The 26,056-nt window shown below is 47.8% G+C and overlaps 9 protein-coding genes across 9 annotated transcripts; 2 read left to right on the top strand and 7 right to left on the bottom strand.

Annotated features, from left to right (window-relative positions):
- EDB93DRAFT_179138 (uncharacterized protein) lies at positions 1-573 on the bottom strand. Its single transcript, XM_041455590.1, has 2 exons — positions 86-573; positions 1-38 (listed from the first exon to the last, which is right to left on the bottom strand). Exons 1-2 carry the CDS (start codon positions 330-332, stop codon positions 25-27), a joined length of 261 nt encoding a protein of 86 aa, XP_041301286.1. The 5' UTR covers positions 333-573; the 3' UTR covers positions 1-24.
- Positions 403-3,063, bottom strand: EDB93DRAFT_1185238 (P-loop containing nucleoside triphosphate hydrolase protein). Its single transcript, XM_041450786.1, has 7 exons — positions 2,514-3,063; positions 1,826-2,459; positions 1,330-1,771; positions 1,213-1,282; positions 952-1,073; positions 732-835; positions 403-629 (listed from the first exon to the last, which is right to left on the bottom strand). Exons 1-6 carry the CDS (start codon positions 2,926-2,928, stop codon positions 764-766), a joined length of 1,755 nt encoding a protein of 584 aa, XP_041301285.1. The 5' UTR covers positions 2,929-3,063; the 3' UTR covers positions 403-629; positions 732-763.
- Positions 3,064-3,068: 5 nt separating this feature from the next.
- Positions 3,069-6,961, top strand: EDB93DRAFT_1109074 (uncharacterized protein; the record flags this gene model as incomplete). Its single annotated transcript, XM_041447917.1, has 7 exons — positions 3,069-3,715; positions 3,784-4,030; positions 4,088-4,650; positions 4,709-5,005; positions 5,058-5,389; positions 5,544-6,245; positions 6,309-6,961. 7 exons carry the CDS (start codon positions 3,069-3,071, stop codon positions 6,959-6,961), a joined length of 3,441 nt encoding a protein of 1,146 aa, XP_041301284.1.
- Positions 6,962-7,689: 728 nt separating this feature from the next.
- EDB93DRAFT_1096180 (trafficking protein particle complex 2) lies at positions 7,690-8,271 on the bottom strand (the record flags this gene model as incomplete). Its single annotated transcript, XM_041446759.1, has 3 exons — positions 7,690-7,851; positions 7,905-8,059; positions 8,130-8,271. The coding sequence occupies 3 exons, from the start codon at positions 8,269-8,271 to the stop codon at positions 7,690-7,692; spliced, it is 459 nt and encodes a 152-aa protein (XP_041301283.1).
- A 1,868-nt stretch (positions 8,272-10,139) lies between these two features.
- On the bottom strand, positions 10,140-12,434 carry EDB93DRAFT_1256762 (uncharacterized protein; the record flags this gene model as incomplete). The annotated part of the gene is made up of 9 exons (XM_041454003.1): positions 10,140-10,421; positions 10,471-10,793; positions 10,843-11,251; positions 11,305-11,495; positions 11,539-11,632; positions 11,685-11,995; positions 12,055-12,177; positions 12,230-12,307; positions 12,362-12,434. 9 exons carry the CDS (start codon positions 12,432-12,434, stop codon positions 10,140-10,142), a joined length of 1,884 nt encoding a protein of 627 aa, XP_041301282.1.
- A 969-nt stretch (positions 12,435-13,403) lies between these two features.
- Positions 13,404-15,286, top strand: EDB93DRAFT_1268733 (uncharacterized protein; the record flags this gene model as incomplete). Its single annotated transcript, XM_041454290.1, has 7 exons — positions 13,404-13,428; positions 13,487-13,601; positions 13,821-14,089; positions 14,146-14,498; positions 14,553-14,621; positions 14,674-14,998; positions 15,057-15,286. The coding sequence occupies 7 exons, from the start codon at positions 13,404-13,406 to the stop codon at positions 15,203-15,205; spliced, it is 1,305 nt and encodes a 434-aa protein (XP_041301281.1). The 3' UTR covers positions 15,206-15,286.
- A 2,808-nt stretch (positions 15,287-18,094) lies between these two features.
- Positions 18,095-19,426, bottom strand: EDB93DRAFT_1256760 (peroxisomal membrane protein PMP47B; the record flags this gene model as incomplete). The annotated part of the gene is made up of 8 exons (XM_041454002.1): positions 18,095-18,115; positions 18,163-18,361; positions 18,415-18,442; positions 18,499-18,855; positions 18,922-19,028; positions 19,085-19,185; positions 19,244-19,298; positions 19,356-19,426. The coding sequence occupies 8 exons, from the start codon at positions 19,424-19,426 to the stop codon at positions 18,095-18,097; spliced, it is 939 nt and encodes a 312-aa protein (XP_041301280.1).
- Positions 19,427-19,645: 219 nt separating this feature from the next.
- On the bottom strand, positions 19,646-23,303 carry EDB93DRAFT_1185208 (ubiquitin conjugating enzyme family protein). Its single transcript, XM_041450785.1, has 15 exons — positions 23,053-23,303; positions 22,924-23,002; positions 22,800-22,874; positions 22,494-22,747; positions 22,037-22,444; positions 21,722-21,985; positions 20,981-21,667; positions 20,814-20,929; positions 20,748-20,762; positions 20,635-20,701; positions 20,542-20,583; positions 20,418-20,495; positions 20,273-20,369; positions 20,185-20,222; positions 19,646-20,132 (listed from the first exon to the last, which is right to left on the bottom strand). Exons 1-15 carry the CDS (start codon positions 23,176-23,178, stop codon positions 19,878-19,880), a joined length of 2,601 nt encoding a protein of 866 aa, XP_041301279.1. The 5' UTR covers positions 23,179-23,303; the 3' UTR covers positions 19,646-19,877.
- A 102-nt stretch (positions 23,304-23,405) lies between these two features.
- EDB93DRAFT_1235024 (uncharacterized protein) lies at positions 23,406-25,989 on the bottom strand. Its single transcript, XM_041451344.1, has 2 exons — positions 25,651-25,989; positions 23,406-25,595 (listed from the first exon to the last, which is right to left on the bottom strand). Exons 1-2 carry the CDS (start codon positions 25,740-25,742, stop codon positions 23,759-23,761), a joined length of 1,929 nt encoding a protein of 642 aa, XP_041301278.1. The 5' UTR covers positions 25,743-25,989; the 3' UTR covers positions 23,406-23,758.
- Between the last annotated feature and the right edge of the window lie 67 nt (positions 25,990-26,056).

Genomic DNA, 26,056 nt, shown 5'->3' with positions numbered 1-26,056 from the left:
CATTTCTTCCCTGAACGGATGTCATTACAGTTGCCTGACTGCGCATGAGCAAAATATCTGGCAATTGTAGAAAGCCATGACATACTGATGTGTTCTGAAATGGCACTACGCAAGATAGGCTTGTCGCAGTCTGCACAACGCACAACGCCGATGTCGGCACGTAGTGGTTGGGCACCAAATATTTTCATGTCGCGGGCAGAGAGCCATGATGTTGGCGGTGGAGGTAGACCGGTAGCTTCGGTTGCATTGGGAGAGTCCGCGCGTGGTGGGCTGAGAGCTTCCCATGAAAATGGAGAAGGAGAATGGCTCGTCCGCTTGAGTTTGAGCGTCATGGCTAAGGCTATGATCAAGAACCAGCAGTTGCGAACTCAGAAAGGCAAATGACCTTTAGTCACGTGATTAACGCGTTTCAAATCTTTTGTTGTGGACCCGGGCCAGTGGTCGCAACAGAACAATACACTTGCACACAGCTACAGTATGTACACAATATAAGCATTGAAAGCATAACAAACAAGTCCACAGCATAGTTCTATTGCAACTACTGCCACCGGTAGGGAGTCTGCCGGGCTCTGATTCATTTCTTGGTATCGTACCCCCTCAATCTATTGGAACGCGGTATGGACGACTATCTGGAATACGCCAGCATTAAAGGTGTAAAAATCGCAGAAGGGCCAAAAAATGCAACACATATTGTGAGAGTCATGAACAATCATATCACATAAAATACATACGTGTAAGTATGATGCAAGTACACGCAAATACCTTACGCGGCAACCGACACGTGCGCCACGCCCTCTGCGACCTCATCGACACGATCGTCATGAAGTTTTGTGATCTGCAATGAAAAGAACATTCAGTTAGTGATGTACCCGAGGGGAAGAAAAGCAGTTAAGGGAACATCAAGGAAAATAAAAGTTTACATGCAGCAGCCAATTGATGTAAAAAACGCACCTTTCCAATAGCAATTGTTCTGCCTTCGTCACGCAGCGTAAAGCGACCGAGTTGAGGATAATCGACAAAGCGCTCGACACAGATGGGCTGAGTCGTTTCTATGAGTGCCACGACTTTTTGCCCTGGATATCGTGACGAAGTGGTGCATGGTTATAACGTGCAGGAGGCGGAGATAATTTTACGGCAATTTTTTTTTTCGCAACGAGATAGGGGAGGAGAAACATCAGTGAGAATTGTTTACAATGTGCGGAGGACACCCACCCTTCTTTGCGAATTGAGGCGGCTTCTTCGACTTTCGTCCAGTAGCTTTGTCAAAGTAGTGTAGTAGCGCCTATTTACATCAGGACTGTATAAACCAGCAAAACACGCCGCACTCACAGGCAGTGTAACCTCCTCGGAAAGCGTGTGCACGTGCATGACAGCTGAGTATCCGGCACAAATGATATTCTTGTGTTCTAAGATTGCGAGCTGCGCCTCGAATTGCCTCACCGCTCTCACAGGAGACTTCGGACTTGTAAGGACAAATCCAGGACTGATATCTTCGTCCTCCACACCCCTCAGTCTCACACGTACGTTGTCACCGCAGATCGCACTGGGCACCTCATCTTCCATCTCATTGTAAATGGCGGCGACTTCGACAGGAGATTTGTTCGGCATGAGGGTTAGAGAGTCACCCTTGCGAATGTGTCCGGATTCGATCTTGCCAACGATGATAGTACCCATGTCTTTATACTTTTCTGAGACGGGCATCATGAGAGGAGCATTGATCTTGCGGTCGACCATGGGCATGTTGTCTATATGTTCAAGGAAGGAGGGGCCACTAGAGGAGGGGTATGAGCATGCATATACATGGGAGAAAGAAAATACTACGGACTCATTCCATGAGCAGATAGACTTTGCCACGCGGTCCTTCAGATTCTGACCCGTATATCCAGACACGGGTATAAAGGTGACATCCGTCTTGGGATTGTAGCCAGCAGACTTCACGAATGGGGTCAGCTTATCCTTGATTTCAGTGTATCTGCCTTTGTCCCAGTTGACAGTTGGATCATCCATCTTGTTGATGACGATGACGATTTTGCTGACGCCGGCGGTTTTCACGAGCATGACGTGTTCCCGGGTTTGGCCACCTCTTTCGAAACCAGTTTCAAATTCACCTTTGCGTGCGGAGATGACAAGGATTGCGACGTCTGCTTGGGCAGCACCGCTAATCATGCTTGGAACATATGTCTTGTGGCCTGGAGCATCTAGAATGGTATATCTTCGAGACGGTGTCTCGAAGTAAGCTCTACCGACTTCGACGGTTTTCCCCTTTGAGCGCTCCTGAGGGGTACTATCGAGAGCCCAGGAAAGGTACCATGTTTCACGGCCAGCTTCTTTTGCTTCTTTCTCGTATTTCTCCATGGTGCGTTTGTCAACGCCACCAGAAATATATAGGAGGTTCCCACCAAGAGTTGATTTTCCAGCATCTACATGGCCGATGAAAACGATGTTAAGATGTTCTTTGACTATAAATATATGAGTATAGTTGCATGAAAGGAACAGTGAGGTACGATGCGCACCATCGCCAAAAAGATCCTTGAGGACTTCCTGGTCTGCAATAGCCTGAACTTCTTTTGCAATGGATGTGGTGTCTGTCTTGGCTCGTTCAGTGGAAAAGACTTTGTTAGTAGGTGGTGCAGGAGAAGAAGATTGCGATGGTGCAGTGCTCGCAGAGACAGACGGTGGTAGAGCAGGCTTTGACTGTGGAGCAAGAACAGGAGCCGGAGGAACAGATTTTGACTGTAAAGCAGGAGCGGGAGCAGCAGGAGTGTTCGATCCGCCGATATTGAGGGTGATGGTAGGAGCTGGAGGTGGAGCCTCAGTTTGGAGAGGGCGCTCAAGAGGAGGTTTTGAGGGAGGCGTTTGAGCTTTCTGAGGTAGCGCAAATGCGCGACCTGGAACAAATTCAAATGCGCTTGCGTTAAGCTTGCTCATCGTTGAACTGATCAGCGGCGATGTCGTGATAAAGAATTAAGTAGAACCTTAACCAGTGACTAGATCATTGAATTTTACCAGTCAAAGTCATGTGATCTATCGTGCGGATCTCGGCACCGTCGAGCCCACTGTTCTCAACGATGACGACGGAGGCTCAAGAAGAGCTCGCAAACGTCTTGCGTTCTGGCTCATTTCTCCTCGACACGTCTGGCACAACCGAACGCGATCTCAAAAATGTACTCGTGCGCAGACTCACGCAATACCACCAAGCATTCGAATCCTCCGGTCCTTCAGGTTCTTTTGATACAGTGGAGGATGCCCAACTTGAAACTGCTCAATGTGCTCTGCACGTTGTCGAGCGCGTTCAATCTCTTCTAAACCTACCAGATCTCCTGCAAGAAGGTGGTCTGAAAAGCGCACCAGCAATAGGGACACGCGACCTTGGTACACTCCGCACCCTTATGTCTCTTATCTTTCGCTGGGGAACTGAAATGCTTTACACGCGTCTCACCCCTTTGTTATCGTCTAAACCAATTTCTGGAACCCCAAAAATTATCGACCTCACGAACACGCCCGCCGATTACGCTACACTCTCTGACCTGCTTTTGCGCCTCATGGGTCTCTTGTTCCCAAATGGCCCAAATAGTACACCACCTCAGACGCTAATTAGCAGTACACTACTGTCAAGTCATGCAGTTGATCTGTTACGCCCGAGTATGGCCCTCGGATGGCTACCTAGTGAACCCGTCGAGTCTCTCCGCCCGCTCGTGCTCCGTCTCCTTGCCTTGTGCGTGTAATTTACAGTAGTCGTAGCTCGTAATCTCATTTATTTCCCCCCAAAATATGTGCCCTCAGCATTCCCCTCCCACAACTCATGACATCCCTTGCTACAGTCCTCTCCACCCCTAACTCTGCAACACCACCCCATGTCCGTAAACTCTGTTCATCTCTCCTCACCCAACACCTCCTCCGTCCAGGTGGTGTGGGTGCCCTCTGTGCTGCTGTATTTGGTGAGCTCGATGTGGAAGACGAACCGGAACTCGATAAGCTGGAGCATGTTGCACGCGTGCTAGGAACAGTACCTCGAGGGATGCAACCCAAGGTGTGGAAGTTGGGTTAACTCAATTTCAATGCATTTCTGATCCTATACTGTTACAAGCATTACTTCCAAACAATAACCCCGCGCATCCTTGCTCTCATTTCTCCGCCTTCCTCCTCTTCTGCCTCATTACCAACAACGCACGCCACATTCAAACGCGCCGCGGCATTTGCTCTCGCGCGCATGCTGGACTCCAGTTCCACGCATCACGCACTCGTGGCAAGCATAGCCTTTCCCATTTTACACAACCCCCTTTTTAAAGTCTCCGATGAGACCTCGCACGACCAGAGGGAATCAGATGAAAATTACCTTCTACCTACCCCATCATCATCCCTTCAAACCATTCACACTATCCTGTTATCAACCGATCCATCGCCCTCTCTATTCGCCTCCCTCCTTTCGCCCATCCTCCCTTTTCTGTATTCCCTTCATGCGCACCTCAGTAAAATGGCTGTAGCAGATCCAATACTGAAAGAGGATGTTTGGTCATTGATGAGGACATGGGGACGAGTTGTGGAGGAAAGCGAGGGAGTTCGAGTGTTGTGGTCATTAGTGGATGAGTACGAAAGCTCTTCAGGAGGGTGGGAAGGAGGAAGTGCGGAAGATATAAAACGTGTAAGGAGGTTCGTTCCACTGCTGCTACTTTATCTTCATGTAAATCTGAGGCCAAGTTCGATACAGGGTCAACAGAGAAGAGAAACTCGCACTTCTTACGCCGGAGGACTTGCGGCATGCCTCCGTCACTGAGGACACGGATATAGAGTCATTGGACTTGGGACTTTACCTACCACCTATGCACTTTGTCTCCTACATCAAGAACCTCGATCGTGCAGATATCGCAGGGGGCATGTTCGTGAGATTGCTGGAGGCATATCGCACTGCGAAGGGGTATGGCTCTGTTGATGATACGCCAGACCGCGACATCAATGGAGAAACACAGAGTATATTGATGGATCTAAAGGAACCTGATCCACTCCAGTAAGCCTAACATGTCAGCCCTGCCATGTCTACTAATGCACATGATGATCAGAGTGATGCTCCTTCTCCAACTCATCATAGCCTTCCAATCTCAGCTGGACAACACCGCTATCCTGAGTCGCCCGAGGGATGTATTAGAATTTGTGAGGCACGCATTAGAGTCTGATACACTCTCCTCCGCAGCCGTATCTGGTACGTCAGATCAAGGCATAAACGACAAATGCAGCAAGGGCCTTTTGAGGGAGGATCTAAGAATCGTACCAGATGAGCAGCCTGAGGATGACCTAGAAATCGGACCAGATAGCGACGACGAAGACGATGGAGAGATTGAGGGTGAAGATATGACAGAGACTGCTATTGGATTGTTGTTGGCTGTACTTGAAGGTTCGTCCTTGTCTCATTCAAAAGAAGAATAACTAACTTCTTCTTTTTTGTATCCTTGTGTCATATTCCTCACTATGAATGTCATGCACATCCTGTCGCGTCTCCTACTTCTTACCGAAATAAAATTACCACTTCCCGCCACTCCAAAACACAGCCAATCCCTCACTCACCCCGAACAACACGCCCTCTCTCACACCAATCCTCGACCTTCTGAAGGCGCACACACCGACCCGGTCAAGCGCACGCGAGGCACAGTTAGTGTTGACGGTGAGGATGGCAGAGGGGGCGTCAGTCGCACCGGAGTCTCAAAAAAATAAGGGGACGTCTAACGGTCGAAGCGTGAATGACGACGCAGATCCGCGAGAGACGTACCAGAAGGCACTCAAGCTCCTTCAAGACCAGCTCCTACCCGTACGGGCGCATGGTTTGCTCTTACTACGCGAGTTGGTATCTTTCCCGACTCGTGCGAGTATGGCCGAGCGAGAGAGGCTTGAGAAGGAAGCGACAATACGTGCTCTGCATCCTGCTATCCTCTCCATATTCATGCAAGCCATCCAGGAGGACGACTCTTATGTATTTTTGAATGCGGTGCAAGGACTGGCTGCCTTGGTACATGCCCCTGGACCCAATTCCAGACCTGATACAGGGAACGAAGTATTGAAAGCGCTTCTGGATGCGTATGCGAGGGGGGCAGAGGATCTTGCTGATGACGAGGCAGAATTGGATAAAAAACCCAAGGATAGTGAAAAGGGCAGGGAAAAGGGCAAACGAATGAGCGAAGTTGACAGGCGTCTCCGCATCGGTGAAGCCCTCGCGATTGTTATAAGACGCTGTGGAGACGCCTTGGGGCTACATGGTGAGTTTCATCCCGCCTCTTTATCTTATTCTCGTTGATTTTGTCATTACTGTGTTAAAAAAGCGGACACGCTACTTCCACATCTCCTTTCTCTCCTCCGCCAGCCACGCGCACCGGTCATCTTACGCACGTCAGCGATTTCCCTGCTCTCCGAATGTATCAACACTTGTGCACGTGTGGTGGAACGATACACTGAGGAAATAGCAGAGGGGATGCTAGACTTAGTGTTGGTTGAGATGACTATGGCTACTCCCATTCCTCGTCCCAAAGCTAAGGTGAAACAAAAGAGACCAGAAACGGACGCAGCAGTAGACACAGAAGTGGCAGAACCTGTATCTGTTCCAACACCCCAATACCAACCCGACCGCTCTCCAGACCCGCTAGACATATCCCCCTTGACCGCATCCTCAAAAGTTCCAGCACTCCGACGCGCGGCGCTACACTTTCTCGCGCTTCTCGTGCGGCTGCTCACTCAGGAGGCATATGAACGCGGTGGCGGCTCCTGGAGCGGCGTCCAAATCAGGGGCATATCTGGCGGGCAAAAAGGCGCATATATGTCATACGAAGGGGGACCACTATCCCAGGAATTTATGAGACGCGCCTGTACGGTGTTGGAGTATCTCGCAGCTGTGGATGAGGATACGATCGTGAGGGTCATGGCAAGGGAGGTTAGAGAAGGGCTGGATGGGCTGGAGAAGGCTTTGGTAGGGCTGTGAATGCCTGGACGAATGTCAACAATTATCTGAAGCTGAAGAATTCATTGGTAGTGATTCAGTCGGGAAAGAAAATTAAACTCATGAAAGATGTCGTTCCAGGTACACTTTCAAGTTTTCGCGTAGTTGTCATGAATTGAGGTCGTCGTCCAGGTTGGCCCGACTTGAAAGAACCGTCTTAGCAAGCAGAACCACTACAGATATGGATTGTTCCAAAAGCCGGAATACCCCTGATGATCCGTTAGTAATTGATAATTGAATTTACAAGTCTTAGTATACAACGCGCACTACAGCATTTGACAAGAGTAAGAGCACTAAAAGTGACAATCTTCTCTGGGGCAAGCAACCTTAGGTTTATGAAATGTAATTCATGTTGAGCCACTCCACGAGGCGGTGACCGTACGCTATTGACTATGATGCCACAAGACAAGCCTCCAAACAATACACCAGAGGAGCTAGTGAGGGAAAATAGACAATGAATTATATCAACCCCGTATCTGTCTCAGACGTGGTGCTCGCTAGACATCTGAGTCAATAGAAGGGTTTGATCCATTTCGGTTCACACGTAACAAACGAGGAGCACGACCACGCAATGTCATGCGGATGGCCGAAGCCTGCAAAGCGCGGTGAGCTGCGAACCTAAGCCACACAAAATGACAATCAGACATGCGTCGTTATCGGCAGTTCAGTTCAATTCTCCTTACATCCATTACCTTTGTGCAGTGACTAGCTCATGAAGGCAAATTCCCACCACTAGCAGCCCTGCTTATTTCGTCCACTTTCTGTCTGAAGCGCTTCCACTTGGCGCTCCCCACGCCCGCAGGTGTATCATGAAGTCGGATGAAAGGGTTTGAGGAGGCATGATAGTAGGCTAGGTGGAGGGCTTTAAAGGTCTAAAGATATATCCGTGTCAAAGAATGGATAGGGTGGACGAGGAGATATTTACCATGATCACCTCCGCATCACGTACGACAGAGTCTGTGAGTGGGAGAGCGAGAACAATCTTCATTTTTAGAGGTGTGATGTACCCATAAGCAGCTATGTCATCCATTGTGTAGAGAAGGCCGAGGTAGCAATCATTAGATTTTGTCGGACCATTTACTAATGTCAAATGTCGTGAGGTATATTCTTGTCAGTGGGGGATGAAGAACAGAAAGCGGGGGGCACAGACTTCGTTCCTCAATGACATCGAGACTTGTATGGGCTACATAGTGGTACTTCAGCTCATCCCCTTTTTCAAATGTGCGGATGAGAATCGGGTGATTTTGGGGTGATATGAAAGCGACTGCAATCGGGCGCAGCGGAGGTGCCATCTTACAATACTTAAATCTTAAATACTTGCAAAAGGCTCTAAGATTGTGACCAATGTGTGACCGTGACTGTTAGTGCTACAAGCTGCTATGTTTATGACAATATATAGTAATTATCACTAGGAAACACCATTGGAAGACATCAGCACGTCCACATCCCACTGTCCGTTGTTGTGTGAGGTGTGATCAACTACCATGATCTCGTCGTCAACAGATTTCGGTGCAAGACCTTGATCAACATGCTCCAATCCCACAAAATCATAAACTGGAACTAGAGCAAGTAGTCATTCTCGCTTGCAGAAAAATGTATACTAGCATCAATTATGAACCTAAAGCCAGTTAGTTCATTAGACTTTGAGTATCAATTGACTTATACTAGTAGATGCTGTACATTTGGACATTCGCAGGAGAATGCTGCTTTACACTTGTGAATGAGGTGGTTTGGGAGTTGGTTATCGCGACCTTGGATGTGAAGAGCATCTGGATAGTGTTTTTAGGACTAGTAGTAGCATCTAGATTTGTTGTCGACCTTCTCGCCATGATTGAAATTGTTGGCTATGAGTCGGGCGAGTGCGGCGGCAGACATTGTGCAATCATAAATGATTGTTTACGTAGTGCAGGCTGTACAACTGAAAATTTCTTCTACTCTACAGGTAAGGAAGTGCAGTTGCTCTAGCCTCTGGATCTCCAGTAGTATGGAAAGCAGGACAGCCATGCTCATTTTTTCGTGTCACAAATCCCTATTAAACAGTAGGACCATGGACACCCTATGGCCATTGAGGATTGGTAATAAATAGTAGTACACAAAGGGAGATTCGAAGTATGCAAAGGGAGATTCGAAGTACACAAAGGGAGATTCGGGCAAGTACCGTTGACATTGTCCATAACACCAAGATCTTAGACCAAAAAATCTATCTAATTGTCCTTCTTCAAACTGACAAATGACCGCAATTTAAATCCTGGCCACCTGCAGTAATGATTGCAAGCATGTTTGTGTTCGAACTCGTCTACCATGCCCTCAATATTTCCATCTCCAAAGACGTCACCCCCTTCACTCACGGACCTGTTCAAGAAAAAAGGTCATCAAAATAAATGAATAGCATATGACACACGCACAGATGAGTCAAGATTTGAGGATCTGTTAAAAGTGTTAAACTGCCTAAACTTGTGCATCAGTCTTAGTGCAAATGGCTGTCAAGGTATGGCGATGAGTACCTTGATAATCAGAAATAAATGCCAAACCTTCAGTCTGCACGTATTGAAGATGCTGCATGAACGCAAGGAAAACAGCTAGATCATAGCCATATTTGTCTTCATTGAGAGACGGCACACAGTGTAACCATGCCGCCAATTCTAGACTCATCTAGACTCGGCTATTCTCTTATCAAGCGGGCTGTCCGCACTTCTCTTCTTTCTGATTGTAACATAGATACTATCTTGCGCCGCATGGCGGTTTCACCTATCTTTGCTATCTTGATAGGTTGTACTCTTTTTCCTATCTCTGTTACTTTTCTTGTCGCGGCTACGCCGTCTCCTTTTACCTATATAAACCCCATGTACCATAGATGTATTCCTTAACTTAATCTACTGGGTTTTCCCTTGAATCCTGATCTACTAAGGTCTCCACCCTTAGTAGCCTGAACTCTGATTCTAAGACAGTCACTCACTGCCTTAGCCTGGAACCTTTGATTGCGGTAGAAGTGCTAAAACCACTCACCGCCTAGGCAGAAGTGCTAAAACCACTCGCCGCTGATCCTGTACAGAAGCCGCGGCTCGTACAGTAGGAACTACCAGAAACCTTCCTTGTATTAGGAGGGCCGACGAACTGTTCGCCCGACCCTATCTGACCGGCAACAGCAGAACTATCCCGTCTACACACAGTCCATGTTGTGAATGAACTTGGTGAACTCCTCCTCATTGTCGAACAGGATGGACTCTTCAAGAAGAAAAACAGCTGAAACCGCTCCTGCCTTTGTATTTGACTTGTCTCCTGGTTTTGAGCTTGCGTTGTGCTGGCTGTACCCCAAAGCGACACCAGCATCAACAAAACGTACACGAGGGATCTCAAAGGGTGGTGGCGTCGGTGAGATGCCAATATGATGGTCAATGTAATTGTATGTGTAGTCAAGGAGCGACTTAGCCCAATACATGACCTTACTTTCTTTCAGGACATGTTTAAGTTCATCTGCTGAGGAATATCACATGATCTTGAGTGTGGCAGTGGCGGCGGCGGCCTGAGTCCGATGGGGGCCTAAAGAATGGTCGCTTAATGACTACAGGATGCTGAGATCGCGATCCAAGACCGCTTGGAATGATGAGCGAGAGAGTGAGCCACCCAGGATGAGCTGTCTTGAAAGCGCTGATTCCTATCATACTATGGAGGGGAACATCAATTGTGAGTTGACCAATATGTGAGTCTGAAATGTTGAGTTCAAAGGTATGATATTTCGGCATCTTCAGGATGTCGGTGAGTGAGCGAGTGGGGATTGGATAATATTGAACATCCTCGTGGTGCCTGTCGAAGACTAAAGTGCTGTTAAGTGTCCTGTGTTGAGATAACAAGTAATCACTCACCTTTACTAGATGCATCTGGATTTGTGCTGCCTCCGTACTTCAATGCAACTCTCAGATAGTCACGGCTAGGGAGGCGAAGTCCATCCGAGCCTTTGTACACTAATGGTGCGGCCTTCTTGCGAGGGGGCGACATGGTGCTTGAGTGAGAATCACTCACTGATCGAACATGCATCCGTTTTGCTGAGAGAGAAGGTGCCCTGGTGCTCTCCAAGTCATCTCCCTGTTCAGAGTCCTCAATGCCGGTCGCATCCTCAGAATCCTCAATAGCGTCCTCAACACCGTTCCCATCCTCAGAATCCCCAATAGTGTTCCCATCAGTAGCGTTCCCATCATCAGCATACTCAAAGTCATAAGTCGTTGAAGCCGTAGGAGGCAAGTCTTGAGCCGCCATGGACTGATGAAGCTGATGCTGATAGTTGCCATGAGCCATTAAGAAGCCGTCAACTCAATAAATACTCTTACCTCTTCAATTTTTTCTATCCAATTCTCATACTCATTCCATTGCGCCGCTGGCACAATAACTGCCAATGTGAATTGCTTGGACTTAAATGTTGGCGCCTTCTGCCCACGGTGAGAGGGGACTAGACATTGAGAGAAAAAGTAAGGGACGTTGGGCTGGTGTGTGGACAGATCAACCCAAGCAGCATCCCGCACTGTGAATTCATCAGTGCGCCATGGAAATCTGTTTGCAAAAACTGAAGAGTTTTGGAACGACCATGTCCAACACGAGAGCGATGAGTCCAGGTGCATCGATCCAAGCATTGATATCCTTCTTGCCCTCACAAATGTTCTAATGCAAGCAAATTCAGGGTGAGTTTTACTGAAAAGCTGGAAGGATGCACACCAATGTTTATGCCACGCCCGGCTTTCCTCTGTGAGTTGCCCTCATGAACTGCTGAAACCTCCAAAGTAATAGTTTCCGCCAGAGGTGGAGTGTACAAAAGTTTGGCCCACCGTTCACACTCCGAACTATATTGTGCATGGTAGGCAGAATATCCTCCAGTGCCAATGCCCCCGCTAGCGACCCTATGCTGGCCTAAGCTCTGTGAATGTTGCCAGGATGATGGTACTAGGATATCTGGCCCCTGTGCAAGAGTCTGACTGACGCCAATGCCTGAGGAGAATGGAACCACAGGGGGCGGGTTGATTGTAGCTACAAAATAAGTTTCAGTGTTCTGAATACAAGCACAGTCCAAAAGACTAAAGACTCACATTTCCTCTGCGCATCATTCACACTTTGACGGATAATTTGAGGATCCGGAAGCACACGACTCATATCAAGAGCCTGAGGCCTCTGCATGCTCTGGGTGACTGGAACGGGCAGTACACGCTGAACTGAGACATTGTATTGATTTAATGTTGTAATTTAGTCAATATTGCCACTCACCTGAAGGTCGGACCGATGATGAAACCTTCTGCCAATATCCTACGTAACATGGTCCACACACAAAGAAACCTGGCTGGCCTGGAATTATGTTAGCAACATAATGACATGGGTCACTTCTGGCTATGCGCTGACGGCAAGCTGGTCTATCACAGTCTTGGTCCTCCTGGGTGACAGCGTCCTCTGTGAATTGGGAGACGAGTTCCATGGTAAGGATCTGTTAAGAGGTTAATTTGAATGGCGCTAACAAACAGATTAGGCTGATACTTTATACCCTCCAATTCACGCTGCCAGTCCCAGCCACTGTGATACTCGTCATGTTCTAACTTGTCACCTGCATGTGCATGTTTGACTTACTGGTGGTAAGTACTATTACTTTCTACTCTGACATGAATTAGTTGACAATCTTGGGTAGGATTCACTGCATACTATACGACCCAGACTTGGAGTTGCCTGTGGCAATCCCGCAGTGAGTGAGGTGAGTGATTTCCTGGTAATCACATGGTGGTGCACAACTGCAGCTGGCTTTTGCAGGCAACGGTTTGACTGACTTTTACACAATGACTGCAGCCTATGTAGAAATTGGACAAGTCTGGTAACTGTCCCAATTCTAGGTAAGTCTATTCTATGGCCCACCTAGTCTATGGCTCACCTCCACTTCTCCTAGATCAATGAGAACGTTGTGACAAGTCTGGTAACTGTCCTGCTCACAAACTCCATTCTTCCAGCGCAATACCATCCAACTCGGAGGTCAAGACACCATGTCCGATTCACATACTAACTTAAAGTATCCTGATCTACTATCTGTGAGTCACCTGTGTATCTATTAACTGTCCCGCTCACAAACTCCATTCTTCCAGCGCAATACCATCCAACTCGGAGGTCAAGGCACCATGTCTGATTCACATACTAACTTAAAGTATCTGATCTATCTGTGAGTCGCAAACTCCATTCTTCCAGCGCAGTACCATGTGTCTAACTTGGAATTACCTGCAGCACCTATCGGTCCGAATCACCCTATCCGAAACTCCTTTTGTTCAGAATCAAGTGAGTGGCCTTATTGCGCACTTAATAATACCTAAACCCTTATACTTACTGCATCCTGGCGCGCTTAAAAGAGCCTTCGTGCTTGGAAATTGTAGAATCTCTCACCCTTCCATACTTTAAACATTCTGGCATGCCTAACCAATGGAAGCCAACCCGTACGTGAACTTATGGATCTTCTATCTGAGTCCAACTAACGTGTAATTGCACTGGCAGCGCCTCTTGAGGAGATCACACCTCACATCCTGCGCTTGTGGAGAGCTCATCAGACTGACCAGGCAATTGTGGAAAGCTTGCGGAAGATCATTGATATGTCCCGCTACGGAATAGGGTAAGTCCATTGCCATTGACTGTTGATTTCACCCGTCCCCGGCAGCAAAACCACACCATTGAATCCATCCGTGATGCCATGACAGACCTTCATGAGGCATATCCAAACGCTGGGGCTTGAGAAATGGTATCACTGCTGTTTCACAAGAAGGATATGAGCATGTCAAGGTATCTGATTTGTTTCTCACTGACCAGTTGTGAGTTTGACCAGCAATCACAGGAATGTGGTTATTTCATACTTTGCTGCATACGAGGCAGGCCTTGTGCGCCAGCAGAAAGCCCGTCAGCTTCAGCAGAGGCGATTCTGGGTGGCTGGTGTGAATGACTTGTTCGCTGTGGATCAACACGACAAATGGTTTCGTTTCGGTCTTGCACTGCACACGGGAATAGAACCATTCTCCGGTCATATCATGTGGATACGAGTTTGGCACTCAAACTGCAACCCCCAGCTTATACTCACTTATTATCTCGACACCATTGAGAAACTAGGTCATAAGTTCATTAAAACTAATACCTATAGTGCTAGTAACTCAGCGGTTTATCAGACATTCCTATGATTACTCAGAGCGACCCAGGATCTGAGAACTATGGAATTGCCAATGCGCACACCATGCTGCGCCAAATGTACGATTCGTCACTGCAGGGCACATTGCAACACCAGTGGATGCGCAGCAAGAAGAATGTTATGCCCGAAATTGCCTGGTCTCAGTTACGCCGTCGTTTCATGCCCGGCTATGAAACACTATTGGACGAAGGTGTGGAAAGTGGTTGGTATGACAGCGATAATGTTCTTCAGGTCATGGTATTTTGGTGGGTATTCATTCCATGGCTGCAATGTGAATTGGACAGGTATCAAGACCGCGTCAATAATACTGCGAAAAGATGTGATCGTAACAAGGTATTTTATTTTGCAAATTGTTATACACACCACCCTCACATGATAATTGACTAGATTTTGCCTCATGGCATGCCGAACCTAATCTACGACTCCCCCGAAGACTTTGGGGCAATGGACTTCAAGGTGAGTTTCATTCTTCCTACTGGTATTACATTCTCATGTTGATACACACTAGGTGATCGTTGATCAAGACAGCATAGATCATGTACGACACATGTATGTCAAGCCTGACCATCCCGTATTCGACTTGGTGCCTCGACCACTTGATCAATACATTCAACACCATTATGATGACCTTGGTCGGCCTCCAGTCAACCACCAATCAGCCTGGCGTGTCTACTTAGATATACTTCACTCTATCCAAATTGCCACACAGCTGCCGCCATTGATCCATGTTTTCATTGAGGAAGACCCCTTGCCTCTCCTCGAACATGAGAGGGAGTTACTATGTGCCAATGATGCACACTACATGGGCGGTGTACGTGGAGGACTATGTCTTGGTACGTTTTGTGTGTTGATTGAAACGAGCCCTATTCTAAATGGCCGGTTACAAATTAGATGCATCTGACCATCGCCAATTGGATTTACTCACGGAGCAGGATGAACCGGACACATCTTTACTTCCTGCTGAGCAAGTTGTTGAAGAGGAGGGGTTAGCTGCTTGGTTTTCTGATGAGGAAGAGGCTGACGAAACAGATGATTGGTAGATATTATAGCAATGCTAGGAAGTGCCGGTCCCCGACTCCAATGAAACGGATTGATTGATATTGCAGGTTGTACAAAGCAATATATATATATATCATTGAAAGAGGTTCTTGCGGTACACGGTGTCCCCATGTTGCACTTACCTATTATGGGTGATGTGACAGTGACAAAACGAGCACGGCTGTCCTGCTTTCCATACAGTAGGTTGACATTCTGCCGGATTCTGCCATCTGCCGGTTAGGCAAAACCAGTTGGCAGAATGGCGGACTTAATTTTCATTATTGACGCGACGCGACCTACATCTAGATTGTTTATCCCCGGACTACTATGTGATTCTGCCTATGCAAATCTGCCAGCAACCATTCAGGCTGAACAATAATTCTCATTATTGACGCGACGCGACCTACACCCAGATCGTTCATCCCCGGACTATGTGATTCTGCCTATGCAAATCTGCCAGCAACCATTCAGGCTGACGGACCTACTTACTGAGACTGGACTTCTTTATGGGATATAAAAACAGGCTGTCGATTCTTAGAACTATCATTAGGGATCCCCTCGACGCATCTTATATTACCTAGCAAGAGACATGCATTTTTCATTCCTCCTTGCTGCTGTTGCTGCTTTGACAACATCTATGTCCGTCAGTGGCAAATATGTCGACGAGTGCATACCGCCACACTATCCTTGCGGCGCGGACCAAGAAATCCCAAACAGATTCCCATGCTGCGCAGACCCGAACGGTATTAAATGCAAATTGGATGCGAGTATCCATCGGCTTTGCACCTAGGATTCGACCCCATGACTTACCCTTGCACCTTGTATCAACAGGTTGCCAGCAACATACATAAATGTGTGGATTGATTGGCTCGGAAAACTGAGCGTGTTCATAACAGTGGGTCGTTTTTCTGCTTTCATGTTGTCCCAGCGGTCAATTGACGACACGATATGCAGTTAATTGGTATGCTCATTGCTACACGAATTTCTGGACTACCTCGAACAGACTCTAGAATAACATGACATTAGAAAAACTTTCTCGCAAATCGATAAAACACATTCATGTTACTCGCCTTGCTTACAATTTTCCACCAATGCACAAGTTATTCAGCCAATATCAAAGTTAAGGCAAAGCATCAAGAAGGAGGAAGGGCTAGTGTTGCCAACTGTTTTGCAACATCTCAAAGTAGTTTCATCTATCGGCTTATTGTTTCGCCTTGCGTGCGTCTTTCGTACAGGTAGGCATTAATTTATTGTTGATCCTGGCATGCTAATACGACCATCTCGGATGATTTTGATGGCAGATTTGATGCACTCCGTTGACGAGAGGCGTGAGGAAGGTGTAATCATAGGATCCGTGAAAGAGGTGCTTGAGGATCAGCGCCAGCTGTGATATCCACAAACCCGGAGTCCACAGAACGGTTAAAGTTACAGTTTAGAATTGAAGGGCTCATCATATATAGCACGAAGAGCAAGTAACATTTGTTACATGAGACAACGGTGACGAACGACGGGGCTGTTGGGCAGCTAGCGCAACGAGTCGAACGTTGAGACTTAACCGGACTTTGCAAGGCCTTAGCAAAAGTTCACGTGTTCTCTGATCCCCGTACGTGAAAATATGGTCATGCGAAGGGGTCCATGCGCCGCAGGCGCGCGGGAAAGCTGCGAAGGGGTCACTCTCTCGGAAATCGGAGGTCTCGCGAAGGGGTGCGAAGGGGTTGACGGTGAGTCTGCGACTATCTTTCGGATTCTTTCCTCGCCTATCAGTATTGACTCAAATAACTCAAGGGCTGGTAATGACTTATGAAAAGGCAAAACTGCTTGTACCTGCGGGGTAAATTTTGAATTAGTTGCACAAATACAGAGCGTACTGATATTTCTTCTTTTTGCACTCCCTTGGCTACTTAGATCTCAACAATACACGGGCTTATCCAATTTTGTCAACATTTTTTGGTCATTAAGTGATTGGCTTCTGTACGAGTGAGTCTTTTCCCTTAACGCATCCTCAGCTCCGTCCGCATCACAACAAGTGGTTGGAGCGGTGCTCTTGACGACCAATTTATTTTGTGACTCTTTCTTTTTGACGAGTTGGACTGACTACTTTGTTTAGCAACACCATATATACGGACTGCGATGGCACCCTGCACGCAAAGCTGGATATTACATTAAGATAACGTTAGCAGCTCGGTAACTCTTGGTACTTATTCCACTTTTTTTTGGGCTGACAGTGACAGGAACTTGAAGGATTTGCTCGATCAGCTAGCGACTACCATTTGCAAATTTCAGCTCTATGTTGTCATGCACAAACTGTACAGGAATGATGGCGACTGGATAGCTTTTCTCATGAATTAGTAATTCGAAGGAGGCATCGAGAGACCTGACGCGAGAGACGACTAAATCACATGGACAGAAAGCTGAACATTCTCTTACTTCCCTTATTGTACCGTGTTCGATGCTATCATGTAAGGAGTGTCACTCCGCTGGCCTACGGAATTCCCTTTCTATTAGTTTGAAGTGCTACGCCACTGACCACAAAATTCCAAGCTTTGTACTGCCACTCACTTGTATATGAAAGCCTGCTCCCCCTCATTCATATCCTGATCCATCAATCCACGTTGAAGTCACTAGCAGCATTACAGCCATCCTTTGTTTGAATCTGAGCTAATCACAAGCAAATTGAATCAAAGTGCAAAAGTAGGTGAGCGTTCTCCCCATCGTATTGTATGACTACCCGCCTGCTATGATTGGTAAACGTTGTTAAAGACCTATCTCTCACAATCATCACTCTTCTCGTTAGAATGGAATGATGTGTTCAACCTTTATGTCGGCTGTCTATCGAATAGTATGGTCAGACCTTACCTTACCTGTCGCATGCGACACACTCACGGTAGCACTCATGACAGTGGCGTGATAGCCTGGTGCAACTTTCAGTCGATACTACCCGAGATATCCAAACACGTACCTTCTTCGTCAACTCATATATTCTCCTCTGTACGGCAAACAGTATTGCAGCAGTGAGGACACTCTGGAGGAGTTTACTGCTGATGCCTTTGTACAGTCCTTGTATGCCTTCCTCTTTCAATATGGTAGCGAGACCATGGGAAGAAGATTTGTATCCCTCTGCGCATGCCTGCCCAGCCTGGAGTCTGCTCTTTAGGACACTGAGTGCAAAGTCAGATTTCGGCCTGAAAAGCGGTCAAGCGTTAAGGCTCACATGTAAGGATATGTTGAACCTGTTGCGACTGCATAGCACATTGTCAACATACTTGCAACTGTACCCGTAATTCAGAGAGCGCACCAAGTTTTGAAAGTGCACCAAAGACAAAGAAATCCCAGTCGGATAAGACTGCGGCCGCATTTCCAAAGCCCTCCGCCCTTAGCTTCGAGGTCCTCCTCTTAATCAAAAAATTCTTCAACTGCTCGAACACCGTGTACTGCAGTACGGGGTTGATCACGAGTACTAAAGCAGGGCCGAGCCCACGGAAGAACCCGTTCAGCCCGTCTTTAGCGATGATGGCTTGAATTGTTCGCAAGATACTTGGCCGCCTGACCACTGCACGTGAACTGGATAATTCGGAAGGGGAGGGTTCGACTCGAACGGCTTGGGACGTCTGTATGACCCAGATCGGATTGCTGATGATGGTGGTTGCTGATCCTAGAATGTGGGACAATCAACGAAAAGTCACGACACCACCCATACGGGTGACCGATGGTGGCGTACCAGCAATAACGCCTGCTAACATCGACTCCAGCATACTAAGCGCCTTGCTCCCCTGCCTCGAATTCAGGATGATCTCTCGGGAACGTTCGTAGAAATAATAATACACCCTGTCAATGTTATGAGTGTGAGCAGAACACAGCGTAGGGCGTTCTGGAAACTTTACCCGTTTGTGACAGCTATCCCGAGCAAACTTGGGCTCAAGCCGCTGTAAAGGCCCGCGATACCCTCGCGCTTGACAATCCTGAGGAAATGTTGAGCTATGTTCTGTCAACATGCATGAGCACAAGGTGCAGCTAGGTGTTATATCACGATTTGTAGTCACCTCGGAGTCATTCTGCACGTTGACTGCAGCGCGCGTCGATAAGACTATGAGTGGGCTGCGAGCACGAAGCACTACTTGAATTTGCACTCACGCATAATAAGATGCTACGTACTATGTTGCTGACATGGCGACAATGCCACCGGCAGCGCCTGCGAGTGAATGAATGGCAGAGTCACTTACCATGATGCGAATGATGCAAGATTATGCTTAGTATGCTGCGTGTGTAAAGAAAAATTAGAAGTGAACAGTTTTCGGTATTCTGGAACTGGTGGTGATCAATGAAAGGAGCTTGGCGCCTGTGCCGTTTCACTCCTTGATCAAAGGCTTTGCAAATTGGAACACGAAAGACTTTAGAGGCACAGAGAGTGTCAAGAACTTAGAAGGTGAAGCTTTGAAGCACCATTAACGCGTGAGCCAGTGAGGCACCGATATTATCATGTGATTGTTCTCGACTGTACACGTGCTTGTGCAAATATTCATGTCCACACAGGTCTAATACAATAAAATACAACGCTTCAATCGAGTTTGATGAATTGATACAAGTCGACGAATGGCATGTAGCGATTACCTAAATACATGCATGAGGGTTCACTGCTTCTGGTCCTGCCATGCCGGGTATGCTTTACATCGGTCCTCACTTGTCGACCTTAAACATGTCATCCTGCAACTGTCTAAGCAGCTGCTGCATCTCTTCGACATCTTTCTTAAAGCCATTAGAGCTGCCGCCAGAATCCTGCCTTGTGGAGAACGAGTCGCCAATAGTTGCTTTACCGTCATCCAGCACGAGCCACTTGTCTAACTGCGTGATGATGGCCTGCGATTTGAGGCGGTAGTGCGTACGGATCACATCGCCGAAAGGCTCTGGAGGGTTCTTAAGGTTACCAAGCATCTGCAACATCAAAGGTAAGAAACAAGAGCAGACGATCATTTATGGATCTTACCGCAGTCTTGACGACCATCCTCCGGACATTGGAAGAGTCTGCCAAGAAGTGTCAAGGAAAACGCTTATCATCAAGCTTGACCACTCACATTGCCTCGACTGGGGAGTACCACCATCGTTTGCCCATCCAGGCTCGTTAAGATAAGGTTCCTCGCAAAGGATCATGGACTGAATAGAAATAAGGACCTGCAGGGTGTGAGCACAGATGATAAGAGACAGTGGAGGAGCGCAAACTTGTAGCAATGTCGACTTTCCAGAAACCCACCCAGGTCCAGACCACGTACCGAGAAGAGACAGGCAGACTTTGCCATCCTGAAAAACGATGGGAACGGATCACTTCCTAGGTCTTTGCACTCACTGCGTAGAGATTAGGATTGAACCGGTACTTTCCACCGTTGGTCTACCACGGAATCTCAGCTACATAAATGCTCGAGCCAAGGCAGTCACTCACCGTCATGTATTTGACGCTTGGAGGAGCTTGGTTATAATTTGGCCCGAGGAAAATATCAAACAAGAAACTGCATAATCTCTGAGCAGGAGAAATTTGTTTTGTGAGTGACCCACCAGCCATCTTGATACCTAGAAAACAAAGATAAAAGAAGCTCAAGAGAGCGAGAAAAAGGTACTGACGGAGTTCCTTCTGGACCTATGATGAGCGCCTTGATAATGTCTACCCGATTCTCGTCAACTCTCAAGAAGACCGAGGAATCCCATGCAACAGGTAGATTCGTCGTCAAAACAGCGAGCTGCGTGATCTACTAAGTCAAAAAACCTTGACGAAAGAAACCCCACAAAACCTCTTTTGCGATAGCTAGAGAACGCTTAGGGATGTCCGAGGTGGCAAGCATTCGAGCCTCGCTATTATAGTAGAACTTGTAATGGGGCAAGCTCTCCTCTACTGCTCCTTTCTTGTCTTCTTCTTTTGGAACAGTAAGGTCACAATATTCGAATCGAACTTGAGTAGCCCAGTCGACGTAAGCCTTTTTCCGTGCCTCATCTGACGTAGCGAGAGTAATCAACGAATGATCAAACGGTTCCGATGATATCTTTGGCAGTGCAGCGTGTAATCGGTCAACAAATGCGTCGCCTTTAGTTTCGCGCAGTGAGCGATCGATGGCACTTGCAGTCGCCAAGATCCGTTGACAAAACAAGAGCAGCCTATGGTTTTCATCAGACAAAGAAGGGGTCAATTCTCTCTCCTTGCCCTTTGCGGACGATGTCATGCGTTTCTGCTCCTCCGTCATCTCAAGCACCTCTGGGTCAGGTGTCTTAATGCCTTCCAATCCCTTGATGGCAGCTTGCGCTTGGATGACAATTGCTTCCAAGAGTTCTCGGGGGCCAGCACTACCTTCATAGATGATAGTTCGTTCCCGTATGGGTGCCTTACCCTTCGCTACTTTCTTGGGTGCGACGGATTTCACAGAGGAAACTACCATGATCGGCATTGCCATCATACTTGCCAATGCTTCATGGTTGGATATAGTCTGTAGTGAGGCGTCAATCAATGCAGTTGAATGTATGATTTGATAATGTACTACCTCGAGCCATTCAAATAACTCAAAGTACAGCACAGAACGATCTGACATGTCTGAGAGGGAATCATTCCTGAGTAGAGTGGTGCAAAGATAATTAAAGCGTCTGCGAAGATGCGCAAGTGCCGTAGGGTGAACCATGTAGTCGCTGGTTCGTGCGCCCCCTTCTCGGCGCAGAGACGGAAGATATTCACGGATTTGAGAAAGTATCGTACCGATCTTCTCATCTTTGAGACGCTGGATGGCCTGAGCTTCTAGTTGGCCAGAAGTCTTGCATCTTCTCAGAAAATAATTACTGATGATGTTCACATGAAAACTCACATCTTCCTTCACATCTCCAGCATAACCAACGCCTCCTTTCGACTTCTTCCCCACTGGCAAAGACATATAATAGCTATCATCTTCGTCATCGTCTCCTTTCGGAGTAGACGAAGAAGAGTGCAAATCGGTCTTCCGTCTCTTGTTCGTTTTTAATTTCTGAGAACTCTCTTCGGAGGTTTGTTGACGCTGCTCAGAGAAGGTGGATTCCAACATAGCGAGCCCGATCCCCAATATAACGCCTTGCAGATTGGAACAATGGAATAGATTATCATCAACCGCAGAGGAAGTGTCACGATTGCTTCCAGTGTTGATAGGTTCTCCGCATGCGAAACAAAAATCCGCCTTGCATGAAGGACAAGTGCGCTTTACAACACGGCGAAGATGTCGAACGTACAGCAAGAAATCTGCCTGGATGCAAATCAGCTCTCAGCTTTGTAAAGAAAACAGCTTTACGCACAAAGATAGCGAAGAAGTTACTCTTGGATCTCTGGATCCTATATCCACATGATTGGGGGCAAAGGCAGTCACCGCTGCTTAGCTCGTTGTAGAGACCGAACAAGAAACCCTGCTCGCCGCCCTCTGGACAACCCTTCATCCACTGACCCTGAGTCATAATCTTCACCTGCTCGTTAGTATCCGGCATGAAGGCTGTCTCAGGTTCCTCTTCGACTTCTATAACTTCTTCGCGACGGTCCTTCGAGAAGAAGACACCTTCAAAACCATCAAAAACACCGAAGGGACAAAAACACAAAAGTGTACTCGCCAGCGTACGGATCGGCTTCGACGACAGTTTTGGCCTTCTCGTCGTAATCAGAGTCATAATCGACATAGTCATCCGCTGAAAGTCGATTGATACATGGGAGCGAACTACCCAGGAAGTCACTCACCCTCGTCTTCATCTTCATCCATGTCTATGTCATTGTCATCTTCCCCTTCTCCATCCTCATCCTCGTCCTCATCTGGTGTCTAACCAAAACTGATGAAGACCATTTCCTGAATAGCAATGAGTTACATACAACACTACGCGGCGTTCGTGATGGAGTGACGGGCGCTACTGGAGCAGTAGATTCCATACTAACATCTTCATCCGTCTCTTCTACGTCGACGAATTCGCCTTCGAAGATCCGCTCGGCTGCTTGCATCACATCTTTGTACCGACGAAGAGCAGCCTGAGCTTGTGCCTCCGATGCACCCTACCAGCCAGTTAACATGGTGCTGGGCTGGAATCACGGAACCGGGTCTTACCATCTCCACCAGTTGTCGGACCTCTCTATCCATGATGACTGCAAGAGACTAATATGTATACCGTTACGCTCACGGTGATGGATCTACCTTCAGCTTCAGCGCTGCCGCTTTATTGTAAGGTGTGATGACATTGCAATGTGACATTTTCGTCACAAAACAGAATTAGCCAACATTGCAGCTTAAAGACATAAAATTGTATAAATAAATGACTAACACGGACCAAAGAATGAAATCCCTTCCACTAGGTAAAAAGAAAATCGTTCAGCGAAGAAGCAGAGCTTGGCAAGCGAAATTGTAAGCACCACCTAGATAAACCCTTCCGAAATATCGAGAGCGCTAAAGCCCACACCAAGCATAGGAGAAAGTCCAGAATACAACAATTCATGTACACAACCCTAACCCAACCCCGTCAGACCAGCTGGTCGAAGCGGTCCAGAAGCGCGGCATCCATAGTGAAAGCACACGGTTACCGGCTCTTCAACCCTTAGTAATTTGTCGAGAAAAGCTTTCTCGTTCATCTCGGTCGTAGCTAAGAGGATATGAAGACAAATCACTCATCAGTGCCAGTGTGTCCAAGCTGGCTCTTTGACGTCCTTGAAAAGCAGATAGTGATGTGCTACCATCATTGCTTCCAGAATCAATCTGGAATGGGAACGGCCCAAGACCAGATGATGCCGTGGAAACCTGGGAAACTGTGGACAGTCCCAAGGTCCGGCGGCTGGGAGGGGGGTCTAACGGGGGCAGTTGCGTCTCTGCGGGTTCTGGTACGTCTGGAGGAGTAATATCCTGCACCTGTGCAGAGGATGGTGAAAGAGGTGCTGCCTCAAAGACTGGAGGATGTGACTGTGTAGCAGAGAACCGTTGATGTAGAGGAGAACGAGGCGGAGAACGGACAGGAAGTGATGAAATGGGCGAAGGAGGGACGAAGGGGAATGACTCGAGAATAGAGTCTGCCCGCGTTGAGGTAGCAGAAACAACCGAGGAGCCTGAGATTCGCTTGCGATCCAAGCCCTGGGCACGGGCTTGTGCATGTGCGTGTGCCAAGGCTAATTGCTGCTGTTCCTCTAGGAATGTTGGCTGGCGGGAGGTCTGTGCCGAAGCCGGTGATACCAGTCTACCCATGGTTGTCCTGGGCGACTTCTCGGGGTTCTTTTGGCACAGTAAACCAACATTGACACGCGTGGCACTGCTGATATCTATAATAGACCCGGCCTGAGTGCTGACGCTGGATGGACGACTCTCTCCGCTATTAGTAGACCACGGGAGACGGGGTAATTGGAGTGAAACTTCCGACACTGGGCGTGATTGGTTTAAAATGTCACCGTGGACTTCAAATTCGTGATGATCCCCGAACGGGTCGGTGCGCTGCGATGTATTAGGCTCTTCTTCTGTCTCGTCCAAGGCATCAGCGGGGCCAAAAGAGCTGGCTGCAAGGGGTGAACGAATGGAAGGGCGAGAAACAACAGACGGAATACTGTTCACGGATAAATGTGATGATACGGGTGTGGATGGACCAGGGGTCTGGATAACTTCTGCCTTGACGACTCCCAAGACCTGCCGAACACCTTGGCCTTGTGTGATAATCATTGGTGCTTCATTTAGGAAATCGCTGGAGTAGCTGGCGTTGGACATGTATGACATCCTCGACGATCCTGAGCGCTGACTCTGTGCGTAACGCGGGTTTGGACCACGCAAAGATTCGTCAGACACTGCAGAAGCATTGTCATTCAAGGACAGGTCGGGTGCCCGAGCGGGCCGGACGGGAGAAGAAGTCGCAGCAGATCCCGAAGGCCATGAAGGTGTCACAGAATTAGCTGATGCAGAGCCAGGGGATACCAAGGCAATAGGGATGACGTTTGTGCCATTTGTACCCGTTGACGTAGTCTGTATAGAGTTACCATCGTCAAAGGGATTGGGTTGAGGAGTAGGAACATTGAGAGATGCAGTGCCAGTCACGGATGGACCCCGAGATTGCGGATCGAGGTCGATGACGCTGTCCGAAGCTGAAATGAACACTCTAGCGGTGTTGGGGTCGGAAGGCATCGGTGGTTGTGGCTTTTCGGTGGGATCTGGGCGATTGAGGACTGCTTCTGCAGGGGCGGGAGCTTCGTCCTTGGTTTCCTGAGCCTGCTCTAGGGCCTTACGGGAACTGGCACGACGACGGTACCAGAAATAGAGTACCAAAGCCCCTACAAGGACCAGAACGATGGCAATGACTGCGCCTGCGAGTGCGCCTGAACTGACACCACCATCGTTACTAGACGTGGCAGTGGTCTTCGCCTGGCAAGTGGATGTTGGGCAGGCATTGCAAGTTCTAGTACGACGTCGGTGGTCAAATATAATGAGAATTACTGATGGAACGAACATACCTAGTTATCTGGATGCAGCTCTGATCGGCTGAGCAAGTGCAAGATGGAGGAGCTGTAGGACAAGTGACACATTGTCTTGTATCTAGGAACATGATCTGCAGACTGCAGAGAGAAGTAGAAAAGAGAAACAGTAAATTTAAATGAGTGTGATTTGACGAAATTTAAAACCGGATTTCGTTTCGATAATTGGATCTATTAAATTCCTACCACAGCTGCTCACTGCAAGCAACGATGGTGGAAGATGAGAAAGATGGCCTGCAATAGCCAAGTTGAAAGGCAAGCCTAGTGACGAGCGTCTTCCCACGATCTGATATTTGCCAGCGAACCAGGAACACGGTGTGATACTCATGACTTGTCTATTATACAAGCACAAGCTTACTTTTATGGGTTACCAACGACGCCCAGG

This window comes from Suillus bovinus (assembly GCF_016758785.1).
Source record: "Suillus bovinus strain UH-Sbo-P2 chromosome Unknown EDB93scaffold_136, whole genome shotgun sequence".
Lineage (NCBI taxonomy): Eukaryota > Fungi > Basidiomycota > Agaricomycetes > Boletales > Suillaceae > Suillus > Suillus bovinus.
Note: the sequence above shows the minus strand (reverse complement) of the source record. Positions and strands in the feature narration are given on the sequence as shown.

Bases quoted from the DNA above. Each gene is read 5' to 3' on its own strand.
- EDB93DRAFT_179138 (XM_041455590.1), bottom strand. From the start codon at position 332: ATGACGCTCAAACTCAAGCGGACGAGCCATTCTCCTTCTCCATTTTCA.
- EDB93DRAFT_1185238 (XM_041450786.1), bottom strand. From the start codon at position 2,928: ATGAGCAAGCTTAACGCAAGCGCATTTGAATTTGTTCCAGGTCGCGCA. The intron at 1,772-1,825 runs GTCCGTAGTATT...CCCCTCCTCTAG, and splicing joins TCTATCTGCTCATGGAATGA to TGGCCCCTCCTTCCTTGAAC. The intron at 1,283-1,329 runs GTGAGTGCGGCG...TGATGTAAATAG, and splicing joins CCGAGGAGGTTACACTGCCT to GCGCTACTACACTACTTTGA.
- EDB93DRAFT_1185208 (XM_041450785.1), bottom strand. From the start codon at position 23,178: ATGCAAGCAGCCGAGCGGATCTTCGAAGGCGAATTCGTCGACGTAGAA. The intron at 23,003-23,052 runs GTATGTAACTCA...AGTTTTGGTTAG, and splicing joins CACGAACGCCGCGTAGTGTT to ACACCAGATGAGGACGAGGA. The intron at 20,930-20,980 runs GTTTTGTGGGGT...TAGATCACGCAG, and splicing joins CTCTAGCTATCGCAAAAGAG to CTCGCTGTTTTGACGACGAA.
- EDB93DRAFT_1235024 (XM_041451344.1), bottom strand. From the start codon at position 25,742: ATGTTCCTAGATACAAGACAATGTGTCACTTGTCCTACAGCTCCTCCA. The intron at 25,596-25,650 runs GTATGTTCGTTC...ACGTCGTACTAG, and splicing joins AGCTGCATCCAGATAACTAG to AACTTGCAATGCCTGCCCAA.